Source organism: Montipora capricornis, chromosome 3 (assembly GCF_036669925.1).
Source record: "Montipora capricornis isolate CH-2021 chromosome 3, ASM3666992v2, whole genome shotgun sequence".
NCBI lineage: Eukaryota > Metazoa > Cnidaria > Anthozoa > Scleractinia > Acroporidae > Montipora > Montipora capricornis.
In genome coordinates, this window is record NC_090885.1 from 65,968,726 (window position 1) to 65,986,225 (window position 17,500).

Below are 17,500 nucleotides of genomic sequence, written 5' to 3' on the forward strand. Positions count from 1 at the left end.
GTTGGCCTATATCCTGTCACGTTTTGCAAAACTGTAAAATATTACCGCAAAACAGCACTAACGAGCTCAAATTTAACCACGTACAATGTACAGCTGTAGCTTCCACGTGCACCGCTGGTCAGGAGGGGGTTCACGAAGTTTCTTTGGTTTCTTTGTAATTGCGGAAAGACTAATTAAGTCAACTTCGGTGAATCTTATACTACCTGGTAGCACGTATGACAAACGTATTTCTGGTTGTTGTTTATAATTGGGGTAAGAGAGAAAAGACAATGGGGATGTGTCTGGCTTGTAAGTGTGTCATGAAGGCTAACAACCAAGAACATTCAAGTATTCCTAGTCTGAATATTAGAGAAGTCAGAAGGGTTATGTTTTATGTGTTATGTTATTTATTTGTTTGAGCAGGTTGAAGTTTTGGCAGCTATTCAGCTGATGTGGACCTGCCATATACCCACCCACCCATATACACACAGTCAGAGGACAGCCACAACGTAACACCGGGAACTTCATCCCGTACTCTTCTCGAATAGTGTGTGGGTTCTTTAAAGTCCCACAGGGAACTAATGAACATGGAAGTTATTTGTGAGACAGGACCTCCAGCTTATCGTCCTTATCCGCTTATCCTTATAAATTTGGCTTTTGAAAATCTCCCAAGGGTCAAGTGAGCTCAAATAATACTGATTGAAAGTTATAGGCTCTCCAAAATATCCACATACTGTGTGTTTAATACATGTTTCATAATTTTGTCATTCCCATTAGGTAAAAATCCTGACGATGATGTACGTTTAAGTGCATTAAATTTGAAGCCTAATAATAAAATCATGATGATGGGAACACGAGAAGAGAACTTGGTATGTCATGCGTCATGTGCATAACAAGGGAATATGTAGTTGACAATTACTGATGTCGCAGTAGTGGCCAAAGGCCACCATTGCAGCTGTGGTAGTAACATTGTTATTACTAGCAGTAGGAGTAAGGCTGAAATCATCAGTGTCTTACCATGCCATTATGTTTAATATACAGTTTCACATCAAGTTTCCTCCATTTTTTTATCTTTACTATTTTTCTTTAGTGTGCTGCTTTCTATGGTCTATTGACTTCCCTTCTATTATACATGTACATGTAGAATCACTTACACGTACCTTCTGTGATAAAAACCTACATGTAAAAGTTAAATGCCATGATAAAGTTCATGATTGTATAACTTGCATGTGTACATGTACAAGCTGCTGGCCATGGGACTCACATGGCTGGAGTCTACAGTATACTGGTGTGAAGTGGCATGGTGTGACTGACCTGAGATCATTGCTTTTACGCCTGGATGAGATGTTAGTCCTTTGTACAGTGTAGCCTGGTACATGTACTTTGTGATAGAGCCATGCCAGGTCTTGAAACCGTGACCATTCCCTAGGGCTGGGAGCCAGGTTTAGGAAGGGGAGGGGGGGGGGGGGGGTGGGGGGAGGGAAGGAGGGGAGTGTTGAGGTGCAGATTTCCTCCTGGTAAATAAATATACATTGTACAAGCTTGACTCCTGGCTACTTTCAGATAGACCACCATTGCCACTTACCTTTTCAATTTTGGAATCCATGCTCACTTAATTTAATTTACCTGGCAACTTGAAATCACAATGAAATTCTTAGACAAGTGTCTTAAACCTACTGTTAAATTAATGGAAAAATTAATAATCTTTCTTGTAAGAGTTTGATTAATAAATACAATTATATATAGTTTCTTTGCTATCAAGAAATGAACGAATGAGGCAGTTTCCACAGTTTCAACAATAACTAGGACTAGTTTTGGGAAGTAGTCAGTTGGAGAAACACTGTGAATTCATGATCTGGGTTCCATTCTATTTGGGTTGGTTTAATGGTTCTTCACTCTATCTCAAGGGTTTTTAGAGGTTTTTTTTTCCAATGTTACGTGTCTACAGATAATTATTACTGAAGTTTTTTTACTTTTCTTTGACAGGCAGAAGTGATTGCTCCATCTGATGAACTGGTAAACAACCAAGTATTGAATGACTTTGATATAGAAGAAGATGAGATACAAATTGAGAACAGGTGACATTACTAAATATCAGACCCACATAGGCTGTTGGTTTGGTTTGTCTTAAATGGGGAAAGCAAGTTTATTCAGAGACAATGCAGCTGTTATGTACACTGTATATGCTTTTAATATACCTGTACAGTCACGTAACTGCATTAAAGATTGTTTGATATTTTATTAAGCATGCAGTTAAAAACTTGTAAACTACAGTGTATGTACAAAACTGCTCACTGTTTGGTTGTACTTTATAAAGCGATAAACAAAAGAAGGAAACTGCTTTAAATTTATCTTTTTTTAATGACTGGCTATGATAAATTTGCAGAAATCTGGTCTTCTGTGAGTCCTCTTTATTCGGGTATCTTCCATTAAAAATTTTGTTAATTACTGTAATCAATTCAAAGTTTCAAAATTTGGGGTAGATGCTGACACTTTTCAACTGGGCTACTAATGTCTGGCTTCTCTTATAAAGCCTTGAGCTTATCCCGTGATCAATTAACTTTTATAAACTTATAAACTCAGATGATAGAGCTAAATTTCTGTGCTTCATTTGCTCAGTGATGCAGCACCGCGATAAATTAATTTTGTTTACAAGTGACATTTATATTTTCTTTGTTTAACAGAGAGGAAAACCTGGCAAAAATTGATAGACGAGTTTCAGATTATAAGCTGGAAATATGTAACCCACCAAGAGCCGGAAAGAAACTGCTTGTGCTTGATGTGGATTACACAATATTTGGTAAGCTCTGAAGATGGGATTGGTATCCCCATTGTTACAAATTGCTTGGAAACAAGTGAAAGGACAGCAGAAAAATCCCTAGGTGGGACCTCTGTAACACAGTCCAGTCAGATGCTCTACCCATTGAGCATGAGCTACTAGAACTCACTGGGGAGCTTGGTCATTTTTGTCTTGGAAAATGGCATAGCCATTTTCGAGTTATTGGAGGGGAGCTGGCTTTCACTCCTTCTATGGGTCTATCAGATCCTGTACGGTGTTAAACTTTTTGTGTTGTTCGCTGACTAGTGCATACATGTAGTGCTTGTGCATACAATTCGGTTTTGTGAGGCAGCAATGGTGGGCAGCAGTCAGGGCAGTCATAAAGCCGGGCTAGAGAGCATCTTACAGTACATAATTTTTGATGGTGGGTAAAGGTAACACCGTACGAACGCAATGCATGTGTAAGCCACTGTCAGAATTAATATGCAGCACGGGAGTTTGAGGCTTTTGCATAATAATAAGCAGCGTTTACGAGCTGAAATTTTAAGCTTGTGAGTTAAAAGGATGTCACTTTTCCCTAGATCCAACCCTGTGAGGTTCAAATCGGTCAGTTTGGAATGTGAATAATGGCGGGCTGTGAAATCCAAAACTTACACTCAAAGTATAAAACAGCCTTTGGATAAAAATTAAAGCTCAAACTTTTACCAGTCAAGTGTTAAGCAATCTCCCTTTCACACTCTTTTGATCTTTTGATCATAGTTGCACTTTAAATTTTTATTATTGTTCGTTCATTATGATTTTGTTAAAACAAGTTGTATTTGTCTTTAGATCACAGATCAGTTGCAGAGACCGGTGCAGAACTAATGAGACCATACCTCCATGATTTTCTTGCCACATCCTATGAACATTATGACATTGCTATATGGTGTAAGTGAGTATTGCCTTAATGTACATAGTATTCAGTGTGAATAATTCTGTGCTGAGGAGGGCCAAAAGTAACAGTTATATATAAATATATAATTGTGAACATTTTAAAATGAAAGTACACTGTAGCTTTAAGCTTTTCATTTATTGTGTTATCATACAATTTCTTTGCAAATATTGGGCAGCATCCTAGTTTCAAAATAATTTTAAACTATTGTAATTGTGTTAAATGATCTTCCAGATAGTACAACCAAGAAAATAAGTTTCCAAGAAGCAAATCCTCTAGTATATTTTTGTGTTTTGGCTCTTTTCTTCCAGAGGGTCCACCCACCAGACAAATCTTTTGCAGAGGACATCATACCTTGCACCCTAAGCTATGGGGGGCTGGACAATCTGCGAGCCAGCGAGCCAGCGAGCCATGCTAATTTTGCATTTAAGTCCAAGCACCCATTTCAAATAGCGCTGATAAACAGTTATTAAGTTTAAGCACCCATTTTAAAATGATTAGCTTTCAACAAGTGTGTGACTCACATGGCTTGCCATGTTGACTTAAAGGACTCGCAGTCATGGCTCGCATGACTCGCAGTCATGGCTCGCATGACTCGCAGTCATGGCTCGCATGGCTCGCAACCATGGCTCGCATGGCTCACATGGCTTGCCATGTTGACTTAAAGGACTCGCAGTCATGGCTCGCATGACTCGCAGTCATGGCTCGCATGGCTCGCAACCATGGCTCGCATGGCTCACATGGCTTGCCATGTTGACTTAAAGGACTCGCAGTCATGGCTTGCATGACTCGCAGTCATGGCTCGCATGACTCGCAGTCATGGCTCGCATGACTCGCAGTCATGGCTCGCATGGCTCGCAACCATGGCTCGCATGGCTCACATGGCTTGCCATGTTGACTTAAAGGACTCGCAGTCATGGCTTGCATGACTCGCAGTCATGGCTCGCATGACTCGCAGTCATGGCTCGCATGACTCGCAGTCATGGCTCGCATGGCTCGCAACCATGGCTCGCATGGCTCACATGGCTTGCCATGTTGACTTAAAGGACTCGCAGTCATGGCTTGCATGACTCGCAGTCATGGCTCGCATGACTCGCAGTCATGGCTCGCATGACTCGCAGTCATGGCTTGCATGGCTCGCAACCATGGCTCGCATGGCTCGCATGGCTTGCTGGCTCGCACAATGTCCTAACTCAAGCTACATGTATGAATGGGGCTGACTAGTTTTACAAACACTGTTAGTACCCATGTCATTGAGTACTATTGCCCAACCACTTCACCCATTGACCCCTGTGAATGAGACTTGGCAGTTTTTACTCTGTCTATTAAATGCCAGACGATTTCTAATTACTCGTCAACTGGGGATATCCTGGGGTACCTGAAGAGTCATGGGTTAACCACTCAAAAACTGGGTACAGCATTTCCTCACCATTAATCCATTGACCCCTGGGAGTGAGACGTAGACTGCCTGAGGAACTTGGCAATAGGTTAAAGTGCTATTTTTTCCCTGAACTTTCCCATCCATGGTAGACCTTATTTTTTGCTGTAAGGAATTTTGACAGTATTTGATAAAAAAAAGCAAGTTGCTTGAAGCCAGGAGTCATTTCAAAACTTGGTGTAGTGAAATCTTTCAGCTGAGAGTATAATTATTATAATACCTGAGAAGGACTGTAACACTTTTTGGTGTCATTGTCTGATGTTTGGACAACCTGAGCAGAACTCATCCTCATGCAGGGTCAAGTGATTTGGGTAGTGTCAGTGAATCATACGATCTGACAAATGCAGTGTTATCGATCTGTCCAGTTAGCTGTGGTGTTGCTGGCTTGGAGGACTTTCAATTGATTGGTGTCTCTTAATCTGTAGGTCAAACTCTACTGTTGGTTTCCTCAATAGGTAATTTGTATGTGGTGCCAGTATTAATTAAAATTAAAGTAATTAAAAGTATTTTTAATTAAAATTAAAAGTAATTAACTCATTGACTCCTGAGGGTTCCCCATTGATGAGTAATTAAAAATTGTCTGGCATTAGACAGAGTAAAATACTACATATAAGTAGCTGGTTTAGGCCGGTTTAGGGTTAAAAGGATTAAAGTAAAGTAACCAAAGGCATATTTTATAAGCTTTCAGTAATTATTATCATTATTATTTTTTTTTGCAGAATGACCATGACACAACATTATTAAAGATTTCACATTGTGCCTATTGTAATGACTCGTTGCTAAATAAAATAAAATTACTACGACAGTAACGTGTTCATTTTTTTTCCTTTGCAGCGGCCACCAGCATGAAATGGATAAATGCTAAAATGAAAGTAAGGAATTTCATTTGATTCTTAAAACACAGTGAGAGCATTTAAATTAAACAATTGTATTATTTTTTACATGGTGCTTCTTCTTTAATAATTTGAAATTGAAGTTTTCGATTTCAGCCTATGATGCATCCCATAATCTACTATAATTGTCATAATATAATTATTTTATTATTTTGTTTTCTGTCAAGGAGCTTGGTATTATAGATAACCCAAATTACAAGATCTGCTTTCTGTTAGACAGTGGAGCTATGATAACTGTTTTGTCTTCAAAATACGGCCTCATTGAGGTGGGTAACTCATGGTGGTGAAATGTACATGTATGTAATAAATACAGTCGAACCTCGATTATCCGGACCTCGATTATCCGGATTTCTCGATTATCCGGACTTTTTCTCTGGTCCCAATTTTGTCATGAATATTTATTAGTCATGATCTAGATCCGAAGCCATATCATTCTTTTTAAAACTACCGCGTTGAAAAGTGAAGTAAAGGCCATTTTGTTTTGCTTTCAAAAAGCAAAATTTTACGCTCTATTGGCTCCTTCGGCAAACAAGCTACATACACCACGAATGTTTATTCACGATCAGCATGTCCTTGAAGCGTAAGAGCAAGAAAAAGATCATGATGTTTGCCGACACATCTCGATTATCTGGACCCTCGATTATCCGGGCATTCATGTACATTTGTACAGCTCAAAATTGATGTACATGTACATTTTTTGTTCTAATGGCCCAGGAATTTGTTTTGTTTATGTGTGCAAGTCTTGATGTTAATTATTATTATTACTTTTTGGTGTTCTTTCTTGTCTTGTAGACCAAGCCACTTGGTGTCATTTGGGGGAAATTTGAAGAGTATAATAGCAAAAATACCATCATTTTCGATGATCTCAGACGAAACTTTCTAATGAATCCACAGAATGGACTTAAGGTGGGGACTTAAAGTATTATCCAATATATTACCATCCTGATGTGACATGTGGCAGCTGTGTTTGAGGAGGACGCATTCTAATTGTGTCAGTTGCACGGGTTGTCCTTCGGGGATCTATATTATCATGATGCCATACATTTTCAGCATTTGTCTAACTTGTTCTGCTGCAAATAACCTCGATCTCACGTGATAGTGTTGCAGCTTGCCCAAGGGAAGTCATTAGCCCTGTTGGACGGGGTCAATGCCAGGATGGGTGACTGTCCGGCAATATTGATTCCTGTCTTGTCATTGATGAAACATTAATTTTAATGTCTCGCCGATGACAAAACAGGAATCGAATGCACCTTATTAATCCTTGATTAATGCTACTGACAGTAGTTCTAGAGCATATCGAGGTTTTACTTTCGAAGTCTTTTTAGAAGTGCAAGAAGCTCAGAATTGTAATATGTAGCAAGGGTACAGATTTACCAGAGTAACTGCTCGTTATTGATCTTGAAATACCATGGTTATGGAAAATTGGCTAGAAAGGGCCACTTAGGAGTTTATGTACAATCAGCTTCTTTTTCAAAGCCAGTACTTCTATAAAAAACTGTAAAGTTTTTTCTTCAGTTGACAGTTTCTTCTCTTTTCCAGCACATTTTGCCAACAGATTGAACCAACAAAGGAATAGAAAGACATTTTTCAATTACTGTAGTGAATGAATGACTGACTGCATGTAGAAACGGAGAGTTGAGGAAGAACGCCTGAGGAATACCTGCATCAATGTGTAGCCGAAGAAAAACATGATTGATGATAATTATTTGGTTTATTTATCTATATCCTCTTTAGATCAGACCTTTTCGTGAGGCACATAAGAACAGACACAAGGACAAAGAGTTGTTAAAATTAGCAAAGTATTTGAAAAGGATAGCGAGGTTGGATGATTTCAGCAGTTTAAATCACAAGTATTGGGAAAGGTATGTTTACATACAGTGTTAAGTAGTGTCTTGTCCCTCCCCTCCCCGCCCCCTGGACCCCAATGCAATGAAGCCATGGTATCCGAAACAAACGCTTACCTAAAGCTTGTTTCCTTCCTTAGCATAAACAAAAGTACAAAATGCAATTATTATTATTTTTCATAAGTAGAAGTTGTGCTTACATGTATGCTTCATACAAAAGTAACAAGTGAAGTAACATCTGGGCCTAATATAGTGAAATTAAGTCCCACTCAGATACATCCACCACCCAGCATATTGCACTTGTGTGATATGCATAAAAAATGCATAATAACAATAACAAATCAAAGCAATAGAGCGGTTTTCAATTGAGTGTCGAAAGTAATTAGTTAATTACTTTGGTTTATTCATGATTACTTCACTCAGTGATTGGTTCAAAGTTCTCGCGCCACTTTTTCAACCAATCAGAAGTGAAACTAAAACCAATTGTGGCTCGCGCGTGCACATTTTCCCGCGCTTTGTGTCGGCTACGTGTGATTGCTTCGAGTTTTGATTGGTTTACTGGATTGTCTCCGTCCTTTTTGATTCGCCAAAGTAATTACCTTGGTTTTGGTTTTATGACACTCATTCGAAAACCGCTCTAATACCGGTAATAATAATATAATAACAGAAACCCATAAAGGTTGAATCGTGTAACGTGCGTTTACAGCTTCCGAATATTCAGTGCTATTTAAGTACCATATTTGGAAACCCCTCTCTCCAGTTAATTTGGCGCGAGAACATTGAACACCTGTCAGATTGTTTCCGGACTGTCAGATTGTTTCCGGACTCTAAATTTTTCGTTTATTACACAAGTTTGACCGTCAAAGTTGTGTAAACAACTTTGACGGTCAAACTTGTGTAATACACAACTTTGACGGTCAAACTTTTGTATTACACAAGTAGTGTTAATAATGTGCAACTTTAAAGTACTGCAGGGAGTTGTAGCAAAACACTCCCTCCATACTTGAGATGGGCTCTCCCTCCTGAGTAATCTTGCAAAAATTCTGCTATCAAAGTCAGTGTGGCTCAGTCAATATTATTCTAAGCATGAATGAGTGTTGTTAACAATGTACTAGTTTGCCAGATTGTCCATTTTGGTATTTAAGAATTCATGAACCAACCTCATCCAGGGCTGTTAATAAGGGCCGGTAGCGAGCCAAAACCGCCGGCTAGTAAGCCATCTTCAGCCATCTTACACTTGTTAAATTATCATCAAAGAAACTTAAAACATTCTTCTCCGTGTTTTGAGTGGAATTGACAGCATATTCTATGAAGATTAAATCACAACAAAACTGCTCGTGCCCTATCCTTTGTGCGAATGGTTCCCATTCTTGTGCTTAATCTGACCATAGTTAATGCATGGAGATGGTTATGAAACTCGACAAGTTCCTTTGTTTCATGTTTTTGTCCGTATTTTTGGCCTTGACCCTGCACAAAACACACCTTTTTCGAGAAGATAACCAATCAAGTCCTTCGATTAAATTATGTGCAACTAATTTACAAACTCGTGCGAAGTGAAATAAAAGATTGTGCAGGGTCACGGTCAATTCAACATCGATTGCGACAACATTGTTCTCGCTTTTAAAGGTTCTAAGGTTTCATAACCAGTCCCTCGATTAACTATGATCTGACAAAACAACATGGCGTCCGTGAAAGAATTTGTTCTGTCCTTAGTCAAGTGTCCCAAGCTCACTTTCATGTCCGCCTACTTTTAATAATATAAGCTTTCTACTTTCAAATATATTGACAGCCCTGCATGCTCATCAGATCACAGCAACTGCTTTTCTGCCAGTAAGCACTGAACTTACTTTGTAAATAAAAATGCTGAGAAATGGTTTGTCTCTGCCCTGGATCAACATTAAATTAATTTTAATGCCATTACTTTTTTTTTTCTCTTTACAGCTACAAGCCTTGAAATTCTCATCTCAACATAAAAAATAATTTTGACCCCTTGTTGGTAAAAGAAAAAAAACACATTCACACAGTAGAGGACCAGTATGTCTGAAGTTTCTTCATTTTTCTGGACCAGTCTTTCTCTTCCCCGAGTTAATGTCTTATGATGAGGGAAAAAACATTATTACACAGTCACTATTACAAACAATTTGCCCATTCAAACCTGCAGAGAACACCACCTCTGCTCAATTAATTGTTTATTGGCATAATTCAATACTATTCACGACATTGCTTACATTATATTTTTTTGTTGTGTCCTGTTTTGAGGTAATTAAGCTATGCTACTTTGACAAAATCTTCCTGATCTGAAGATGGTTGTCTTATGTTGATCAGATACAGAACAGTTGGTACACCATGTATATAGTTGTTTCAAAAAATTAGTAACAGTATGCATACAGCAACTTTACGTGTTTTTTTTTATTGTGTAAAAGGTTGACTTGAGTGTTTCTTTCAATAATTGCAAAATTTGTTCAGTTCTTGAATGTTAAAATGGAACATCCATCAGCTTTTGTCAAGCATATTGTTTGACATTCAAAGAAATGTAAATAATTCAAATAAATTAAAGATAATAAATTTTATATTTCATTGTGGGTGTAGAAGAATTTTCTCAAATATTCCAAAGCAGACTATGAAGTTTGAAAAGCAACTTTGAATGAAGCTGCATGTACAGAGGAAAAGACCTTTAATATTAAAGGTACATGTAAAATATTGGACAACATATTGTTAAAACAGGAAACCTACAATTTTATTGTCCACGGCTTTGGCCACTGCAAGTGTTGATATATCATGAAAGGGAAGTCACTTCATGGGTGTTATGAAAATTAAATGTTGTGTGTATACTTTAGTAGTCTTGTTTAATAAACTTGTATGTGTTGCTTATGCATAGAATGTCACCATATAGATAGTTTACTTACAGGCTAACACTAGCCTTTAATTTCAATCCCCTGTAACACCCATTTGTGAAAATATAATTATGCCTTTTCCCCAGGTATTCCAGTTTTCCCTTTTCCTAAAAAAGCAACCTACAATTTTATATGAGTTGATTTGGATTTCAATGGTTCTGTACGATGTCTGCAATACACCTTATTCCAAAATGGCCGCCATTTAAATATTCTTTTGTTTTTATTCAAATAAGCCCTTGATGCCTCGTTCTTAAGCTTAAAATTCAAAAGAATATTTTATCTTGAACAAGGCAACAAGGGCCAATTTGTATCCGCATAAATCAGCAGCCATTTTGGAATAAGGTGTATTAGTGCTCCAGTGCTAAATACATACAGTTGCCCAAATTTGTGCATGCAACCTGCAGTTCAAGCAAAGGACAATTTTGGGGGTTTTTCCCTGTATTTAATTGTTTTCTGAGAAAAATGGCCTACCTTTTGTTAGTTTTGTATTGCAGGGTTACTACTGAGAGTATTAGAATGTTGTTGGTGTAACCGTGCAATTTTAGGCAAAGTTAAACAAAATTGAAAAGATGACTTAAATTTGACTAAGGGCCGATTTACACAGTACGATTTTTGTTGCATGCAACAACTGCTTATGACAAGCCCGCGACATGATTTGCGATTGTTGTGTAGGTCAGAAAAAATGCCGTAGCATTTTAAAACGTGTTTTAAAACGCTGCAACAATCGTAAGTCATGTCACAGGCCTGTCATGAGGTTGCCGCATGCGACAAAAATCGTATCGTGTAAATCGGCCCTAAGGCAAACAAATGACAACAACCTCCCCTACCTTAGGTTTAACAATGGTGCACTGTATACCAGTATGCGGTTGGTTTATTAGAACCTCACATCGCCCCAGCCGCTTGCAACATTTGGCTGAGAGAGACAGCTCTCAACAAGCGTATGGGGCGATGTGATACGGCTGTATTCGCAGGCTATACATAAAACTGCTCTATATAGTAGACAGTGAAATTGTCTCTCGAGCTTTAATTTACATTGCTAATTTAATTAAAGTAACGGCTAGATAAACAAGAAAGCAAAGTAAAGTGAAGTAGTGGATTGCAAAAGATTTTGATTGAGTATTGACTCAAAAAAGGAACGAAGGAAATAACTGATACTCAGTGGACGCGACAAACGAGAGAAAACTGTATCCAAGCCCACCAATATAAAAAGAAGTTGCAACTGCACAAGCGCGCGTTCGAGTACATTGCATTTGACAGACATGCGTCGATGTTGGAACTGACATTCCCGCAATTCCAAACAGCTGCTCTTCCAACAGGAACGCCCATCAAGATATATTCACAAAATGTCGAAGTAAGTATCTGTGTTTTCAATGATCTATGAGGTTGGAAGATGGTTAGAAACGTGCTAATTAATTGTGACGAGACATCAAGACTGATTCGGTCCAGCCGAAGTTTCACCGAGCTCTATCGACCTTCCCGTAAATCCAGTTTTATATCCTTGATTCCTTTCAAAAATAGTCCCAGGAATTCCTTCCTTATACTTTAAACTCTGTACATTCGTGGGATCCTCACTTGTGTCAAGTTGTCTCAATGTTCGTTCTTCTAATGTGCTGGGCTTTTCCTTGGCCCACTTTTCGCTATTCCTGACTCGAGTTTCAATAAAATAACCCACACTTCCTACCACCACTGCAATTGGTAAAACCACATAAGGGGCATACGTTCGAGCTGCAGCCACAATTAAAGGCCAAACCATCGTCGAAAGATGAAGTTGTAATCGCTCTGAAATCCACTCAGCTTCGTGATGTAATCGGAAAGGGATTGGTAACCATTTGCAGATGTTACGTATAATTTGATTGGTCAATTTTCTTGTCCTTTGTTGAATATTAACCGGGTACTTTTTCTGCTATTCGAAGGAATTGATTTTCCAGCACAAATGGTTGGTAGAGCAAAATCAGAATGTCGACAGAGCATTTCTAAGGCCCTGTTATTATTAATATTAGTTTTAGTGAAACTACTTGACTGTGATAGGAATTACTCCTTCCTAGTCTCGCTCGGTTTTGATAGTGGCCTGGTGGAAAACGTCGCATTCAACATGGCGTCTGATGAATGGTTCACTCTCTCACGTACACGTGTACGTTCCCTGTTCACTTCAAGACCAACTTTCTGCGATAGACAATGTTGAGAAACAGATTATTTAATCCCAAGAATATTTTGATTCTTTCAATTGTTCTGACTTTTTGTGGATTAATCTGGATGGCGAATCAGTGCAGTAAAGGTTAGCTAATTATTATTTTGGCCGACCTGTGTAATTTTCTCTGCTTGATAGATCCTGGTGCCATGTATCGTTTTGCGTTTTGTAAATTCATATTTTAAACTGATTGTGTCTCCATTTTGATTGTCATTCTTTCTGTTGGTGAAAAGCCCAGGGAAATTGCTTGGGCCGGAAATTGCTGAAATTAAGCTGGCTTAGGAACTGTGATAGTAGGTTTTCATTATTGCAATCGTTCTCCACCCAAAAGTGCATATCAGTATTCCTTCTCAAAACTTTCATCCCTAAAATGCTCGCTACACACATACATTTTCTAATTTCTTTGGCAAGAACCTTTTTGTTGCGGCGGAGTTCGTGCAGCCCCTCCTTTACCAAGTCTGGCTTCGCAAGGTCATGGGTTCAAACCCCGTTGAAGTCCTGAATTTTTCAGGCTTCTTTACGCAATTGCAAAAATTAAGTTCATAAATGTGAGTCTCATTGACTCATTGACTCATAAAACAGGCATCCTCCTCTGTGTGAACTTTAAATTGGTGGGTACAAAAAGTGTCTTATTTTAGAGCGACCTTGTCCTTTAAAAGTTGTGTCCTTTAGCCCATTCACGCCTAACGCAGCCCCAATTGACAAATAAAATGTACAATCGTCTGGTGTTTGACGGAGCTCTCAGGTGGAGAAGGGTTTATTGAGAGTATCTGAGAATTGATTTGTTAGAGAACCCTGCACACACTATTAATAATTATTTATGATTGTTGCTGTGATTTAATTGACCAAATTTGGTCACATGCATGCCAGCTCAGATATGTGCCCTATAGCCATATCACCAGGGTTGCACTTGAAGTTTAACTCAAATTATTGACCCATTCACACCAGTCCTAAGGCGCTGCAGGCAGCAAGTAAAATTGTCTGGCATTAGCCAGAGTAAAATCTACAAGTCTCGCTCTCGGGTGCGGAAGGGTATTTAGGGGGGACACTGTAGATTTTGAGTTGACCTACAGTGGATCTAGCTGTTGTTAACCTAGTCATTAGTCACACTTAAAGCACCAGCAAAATCGCGTGGCGTTAGCCAGAGTAAAATCTATGATTCTCACAGTCACTTTCAGTTCGGGAAGGGTTAACTTGTAAACTAAATAAATTTATGAGGGACTCCACACTTGATGTTAAAAGTATGATTAAGTTAATTCCAAAATGGCTTATTGAGTACATGAATTATTACTTGTACTCCCTACAGTAAAACCTAGAATGGTACTAATAAACTAATTTGTTTTGTTCTGCAGATTCACTTTATACGAGTGATATGGTGAAAAGGGTTGCTTTTGTTCATCAGAGTTTAGAACAAAGAGAACGCTTTCTGCTTGAAAAAGAAAGAGAAATAGACAAAAAGCTGAAGCTACTTGGCATTACAAAATTTGACAATACAGATACCAAGTTTAACAACCAAATACCAACTATTTTTTTCATTACTCCTACTTACCAAAGACTGACCCAAAAGGCTGATTTGACCAGATTATCACAAACGCTCTTGCATGTGCCTAAACTTCACTGGATATTGGTTGAAGACTCGCATCAGAAAACAGATCTTGTTCAGCGTTTTTTGGCAAGCTGTGGTGTCCAGTATACTCATCTTGCTGTCAGGACTCCCAAAGAACTTATTACAAAGGAAACTGACCCCCGATGGCTAAAGGCAAGGGGTGTAGAGCAGAGAAACTTAGGCCTTAATTGGATACGGCAGAATTTTAAAGATGGGATGAAAGGAGTTATTTATTTTGGAGATGATGACAATACTTATGATTTGAAGATTTTTGAACAGGTATGGTATATGTTTTTTTGCATCTTCGAAAATGGTAATGTGGAATTCCTTTACTGACAAAATTACCATTATAACGGTTACAGATCACAAACAAGATGATTCTGAGCAAAAACAATCTTTATCCAGGTGATTTGCCATAAACTTGAAAAATGTCGGCCTGACTTTTTTCAAGATTACCCAAATGCAATCTGTTTCAATCTAGTTGTCCATTTGTATCCATCCATGCTTCTCTTTCCTTTCACTGTTACAGTATTTCTTTTATGTTGCTCAACAGTTTAGAGTGGTTTTTGTAATGTTTCATGATTCTACTTTTTGGGCATTTTGGGTGTCATGAAATTGCATCCTTTTGCATGACATAGCCGCTTTAAGATGTCATCTTTCTCAGATGCGATACACAAAGAAGATCTCTGTATGGCCGGTTGGCCTGGTTGGAGGACTTAAATGGGAAGGACCAATTTGCAAAGATGGCTCTGTAGTGAAATTCTACACACTGTGGAAGCCTGAACGGCCAATGCCTTTGGACATGGCTGGGTTTGCTATAAATGCAAAACTGATAATTGACAACCCAGATGTTGAAATGGATACAATGGCTAGTAGAGGTTATTTGGAGTCATCAGTCGTTGGCAGACTTGCGACAAGGGAGGAGTTTGAACCATTGGCTGATAACTGCAAACAGGTACTGTCACAGTGGCTGTTAAACAATTCATAACAACATCAAGACTCGCCAATCACAGTCTTCCCAGCCAGCAACATCATGGCTGATTAGACAGACCGACAACATCGCATTTTCTACTGACCAATCCGGTTAAAGACCATAATACTAGTTGTATATATATAATGATCCACTGATCAGAAACTACAGATGATTTCCTGTCAGATTGATGAAGCGTCAGTTACTAACAACAGTCCTTCTCAGGACCACATGTACTCTCACCCAGATCATTGATCTTACTTAAACTTACTTATTTTTTGCTGTTTAGTTGTTAGTTTCCCTTGGTGAAACACCTCACAGGATCAGTTCTAAGGAAATTCTTTCATGTTGATCATAGATGAAATATCTTTGAAAGATCTCCAAATATTATAATCTGCTATTAAAACTACCAAAAGTATTATAAAGTTAGAAGAAAGATGTACATGTATTAGTTACATGTATATAATTATGCAAAAGTTCAATCAAGCTAGATATTGGCAAGAAATTTGGAAATCAAGATATATTTTTGTAGACTGCTTGAGCAACCTAGATAGGAATCCTCAATGATCTTCCAAGCCAATGTATAAAGATTTCAAAGTGACATAGTGACTGTATTTACCACAGTTAGGCAATAACATTGTAAGTATAACAATCCTTATTCATTTTCTGATTCAGAAATACTTGATCCATCATTTTCCATAAATGAGGCATTAACTCTCCCTCAATCTCGTTTTCAATTACATTTTAGATTCTTGTGTGGCACACTCAAACAGCAAACCCAAAAATGAAACAAGAAGATAGGCTGAAGAAAGTGGGACTTCAATCAGACCCATCCCTGGAGGTGTAGAACCTATTGGTTGGATTTAACCAGTTTTTTGTGGTCTGTCCTATAGATAGAGTAAAATGGCTCCCCTCAAGGCAGAAACAACCTTGACAAAGTCAAGTGTGCTAATTCCACATACCCACTCGGTATATCTTCCTACCTACCCATGGATCTACTGTAAGCGCATGTTGTACCCAATCGGCTTTTTTTACCTTTTATGCACCACGTGTCTAACAATCTACCAACACAAATATCTGCCATGTTTACTTTATATACTTGCAAGCATTATATTTCCTTTAGATTTTAAAAAACAGCAAGGATTAAGTGTGCCGCTACGTAAAAGACACTGTGGTCTTTAGTTTCAAGCAACAGAAAAACTTGTCTTTTTAGTTGTGGTTAAAACGTGTCCAAGGCAGGTTTTTTCGTGTGCAATCTTGTGAAGACTGGATTTCAATGTTGCAAGATAGGGATTGCAAACATGGCATAAGCAATAGTTGGTTTGAGAACCAATCTCCAGAGACACAGATAATGACGGAATTTGCAAAATGCTCGATGACAAACAACTAAGATTTTAAATTAGAAGTCTGTTGTTTAGGTTACCCAACATGGGGGTGATTACATCACTTGTAAGCGAATCACCTTTTATGTGCATTCACTATTTTCTCAAATCCCATAATACATCTTGCTTACCCCCAAACGTTGCATAATTACTGTTTGCAATTTCTCCTGGGACATGAAGATGACCCAAGAGAAATTGAAAACAATGCTTATGTGCATTTGATCATATGTAAATGGAATTTGCGCACTACAAGTATTAAACTATATATATATAAAATTTTGGGGGGTAAACAAGGTGAGAAAGTAGAGAATGCACAGAATCTCTTTACTCAGAAGTAGATCCCTTGCAGATGCATATATTTTAAGCAAAATTAATCTTGCACTGACATTAGTCAATTTGTGAATTTTGATTGACAGATTGAAGCCCTTTCCCAGTTGTTGGAAGGCTTTTTTTTGTTTTTTAAATCAAAGAAGCATAAGTTATGTAAATTAATGTGATTTTATCCATTATCCCTGAAAAATTGCTGACATTGTCAGCCAGAGCCCTTAAAGAAATTATCTTATTATAAATTATGTAATAAATTTTACATAATATTG

At 38.2% G+C, this 17,500-nt stretch overlaps 2 protein-coding genes across 2 annotated transcripts in view; both read left to right on the forward strand.

The window, feature by feature from the left end:
• LOC138043768 (ubiquitin-like domain-containing CTD phosphatase 1) overlaps positions 1 to 10,444 on the forward strand; it is a 10,958-nt gene extending 514 nt beyond the window's left edge. Inside the window, exons 2-10 of the mRNA XM_068890186.1 lie at positions 757 to 848; positions 1,966 to 2,057; positions 2,664 to 2,779; positions 3,587 to 3,685; positions 5,962 to 5,999; positions 6,188 to 6,286; positions 6,813 to 6,926; positions 7,755 to 7,882; positions 9,806 to 10,444. Of these exons, the coding sequence (XP_068746287.1) occupies positions 757 to 848; positions 1,966 to 2,057; positions 2,664 to 2,779; positions 3,587 to 3,685; positions 5,962 to 5,999; positions 6,188 to 6,286; positions 6,813 to 6,926; positions 7,755 to 7,882; positions 9,806 to 9,818 (791 nt within the window). The 3' untranslated portion in view covers positions 9,819 to 10,444. The remainder of the gene's footprint in view (positions 1 to 756; positions 849 to 1,965; positions 2,058 to 2,663; positions 2,780 to 3,586; positions 3,686 to 5,961; positions 6,000 to 6,187; positions 6,287 to 6,812; positions 6,927 to 7,754; positions 7,883 to 9,805) is intronic.
• A 2,360-nt stretch (positions 10,445 to 12,804) lies between these two features.
• LOC138043767 (galactosylgalactosylxylosylprotein 3-beta-glucuronosyltransferase 3-like) overlaps positions 12,805 to 17,500 on the forward strand; it is a 4,712-nt gene continuing 16 nt past the window's right edge. The window contains exons 1-4 of the mRNA XM_068890185.1: positions 12,805 to 13,033; positions 14,299 to 14,831; positions 15,217 to 15,507; positions 16,271 to 17,500. The exon at positions 16,271 to 17,500 is cut by the window's right edge and continues 16 nt beyond it. Coding sequence (XP_068746286.1) covers positions 12,934 to 13,033; positions 14,299 to 14,831; positions 15,217 to 15,507; positions 16,271 to 16,369 — 1,023 coding nt within the window. The 5' untranslated portion in view covers positions 12,805 to 12,933 and the 3' untranslated portion in view covers positions 16,370 to 17,500. The remainder of the gene's footprint in view (positions 13,034 to 14,298; positions 14,832 to 15,216; positions 15,508 to 16,270) is intronic.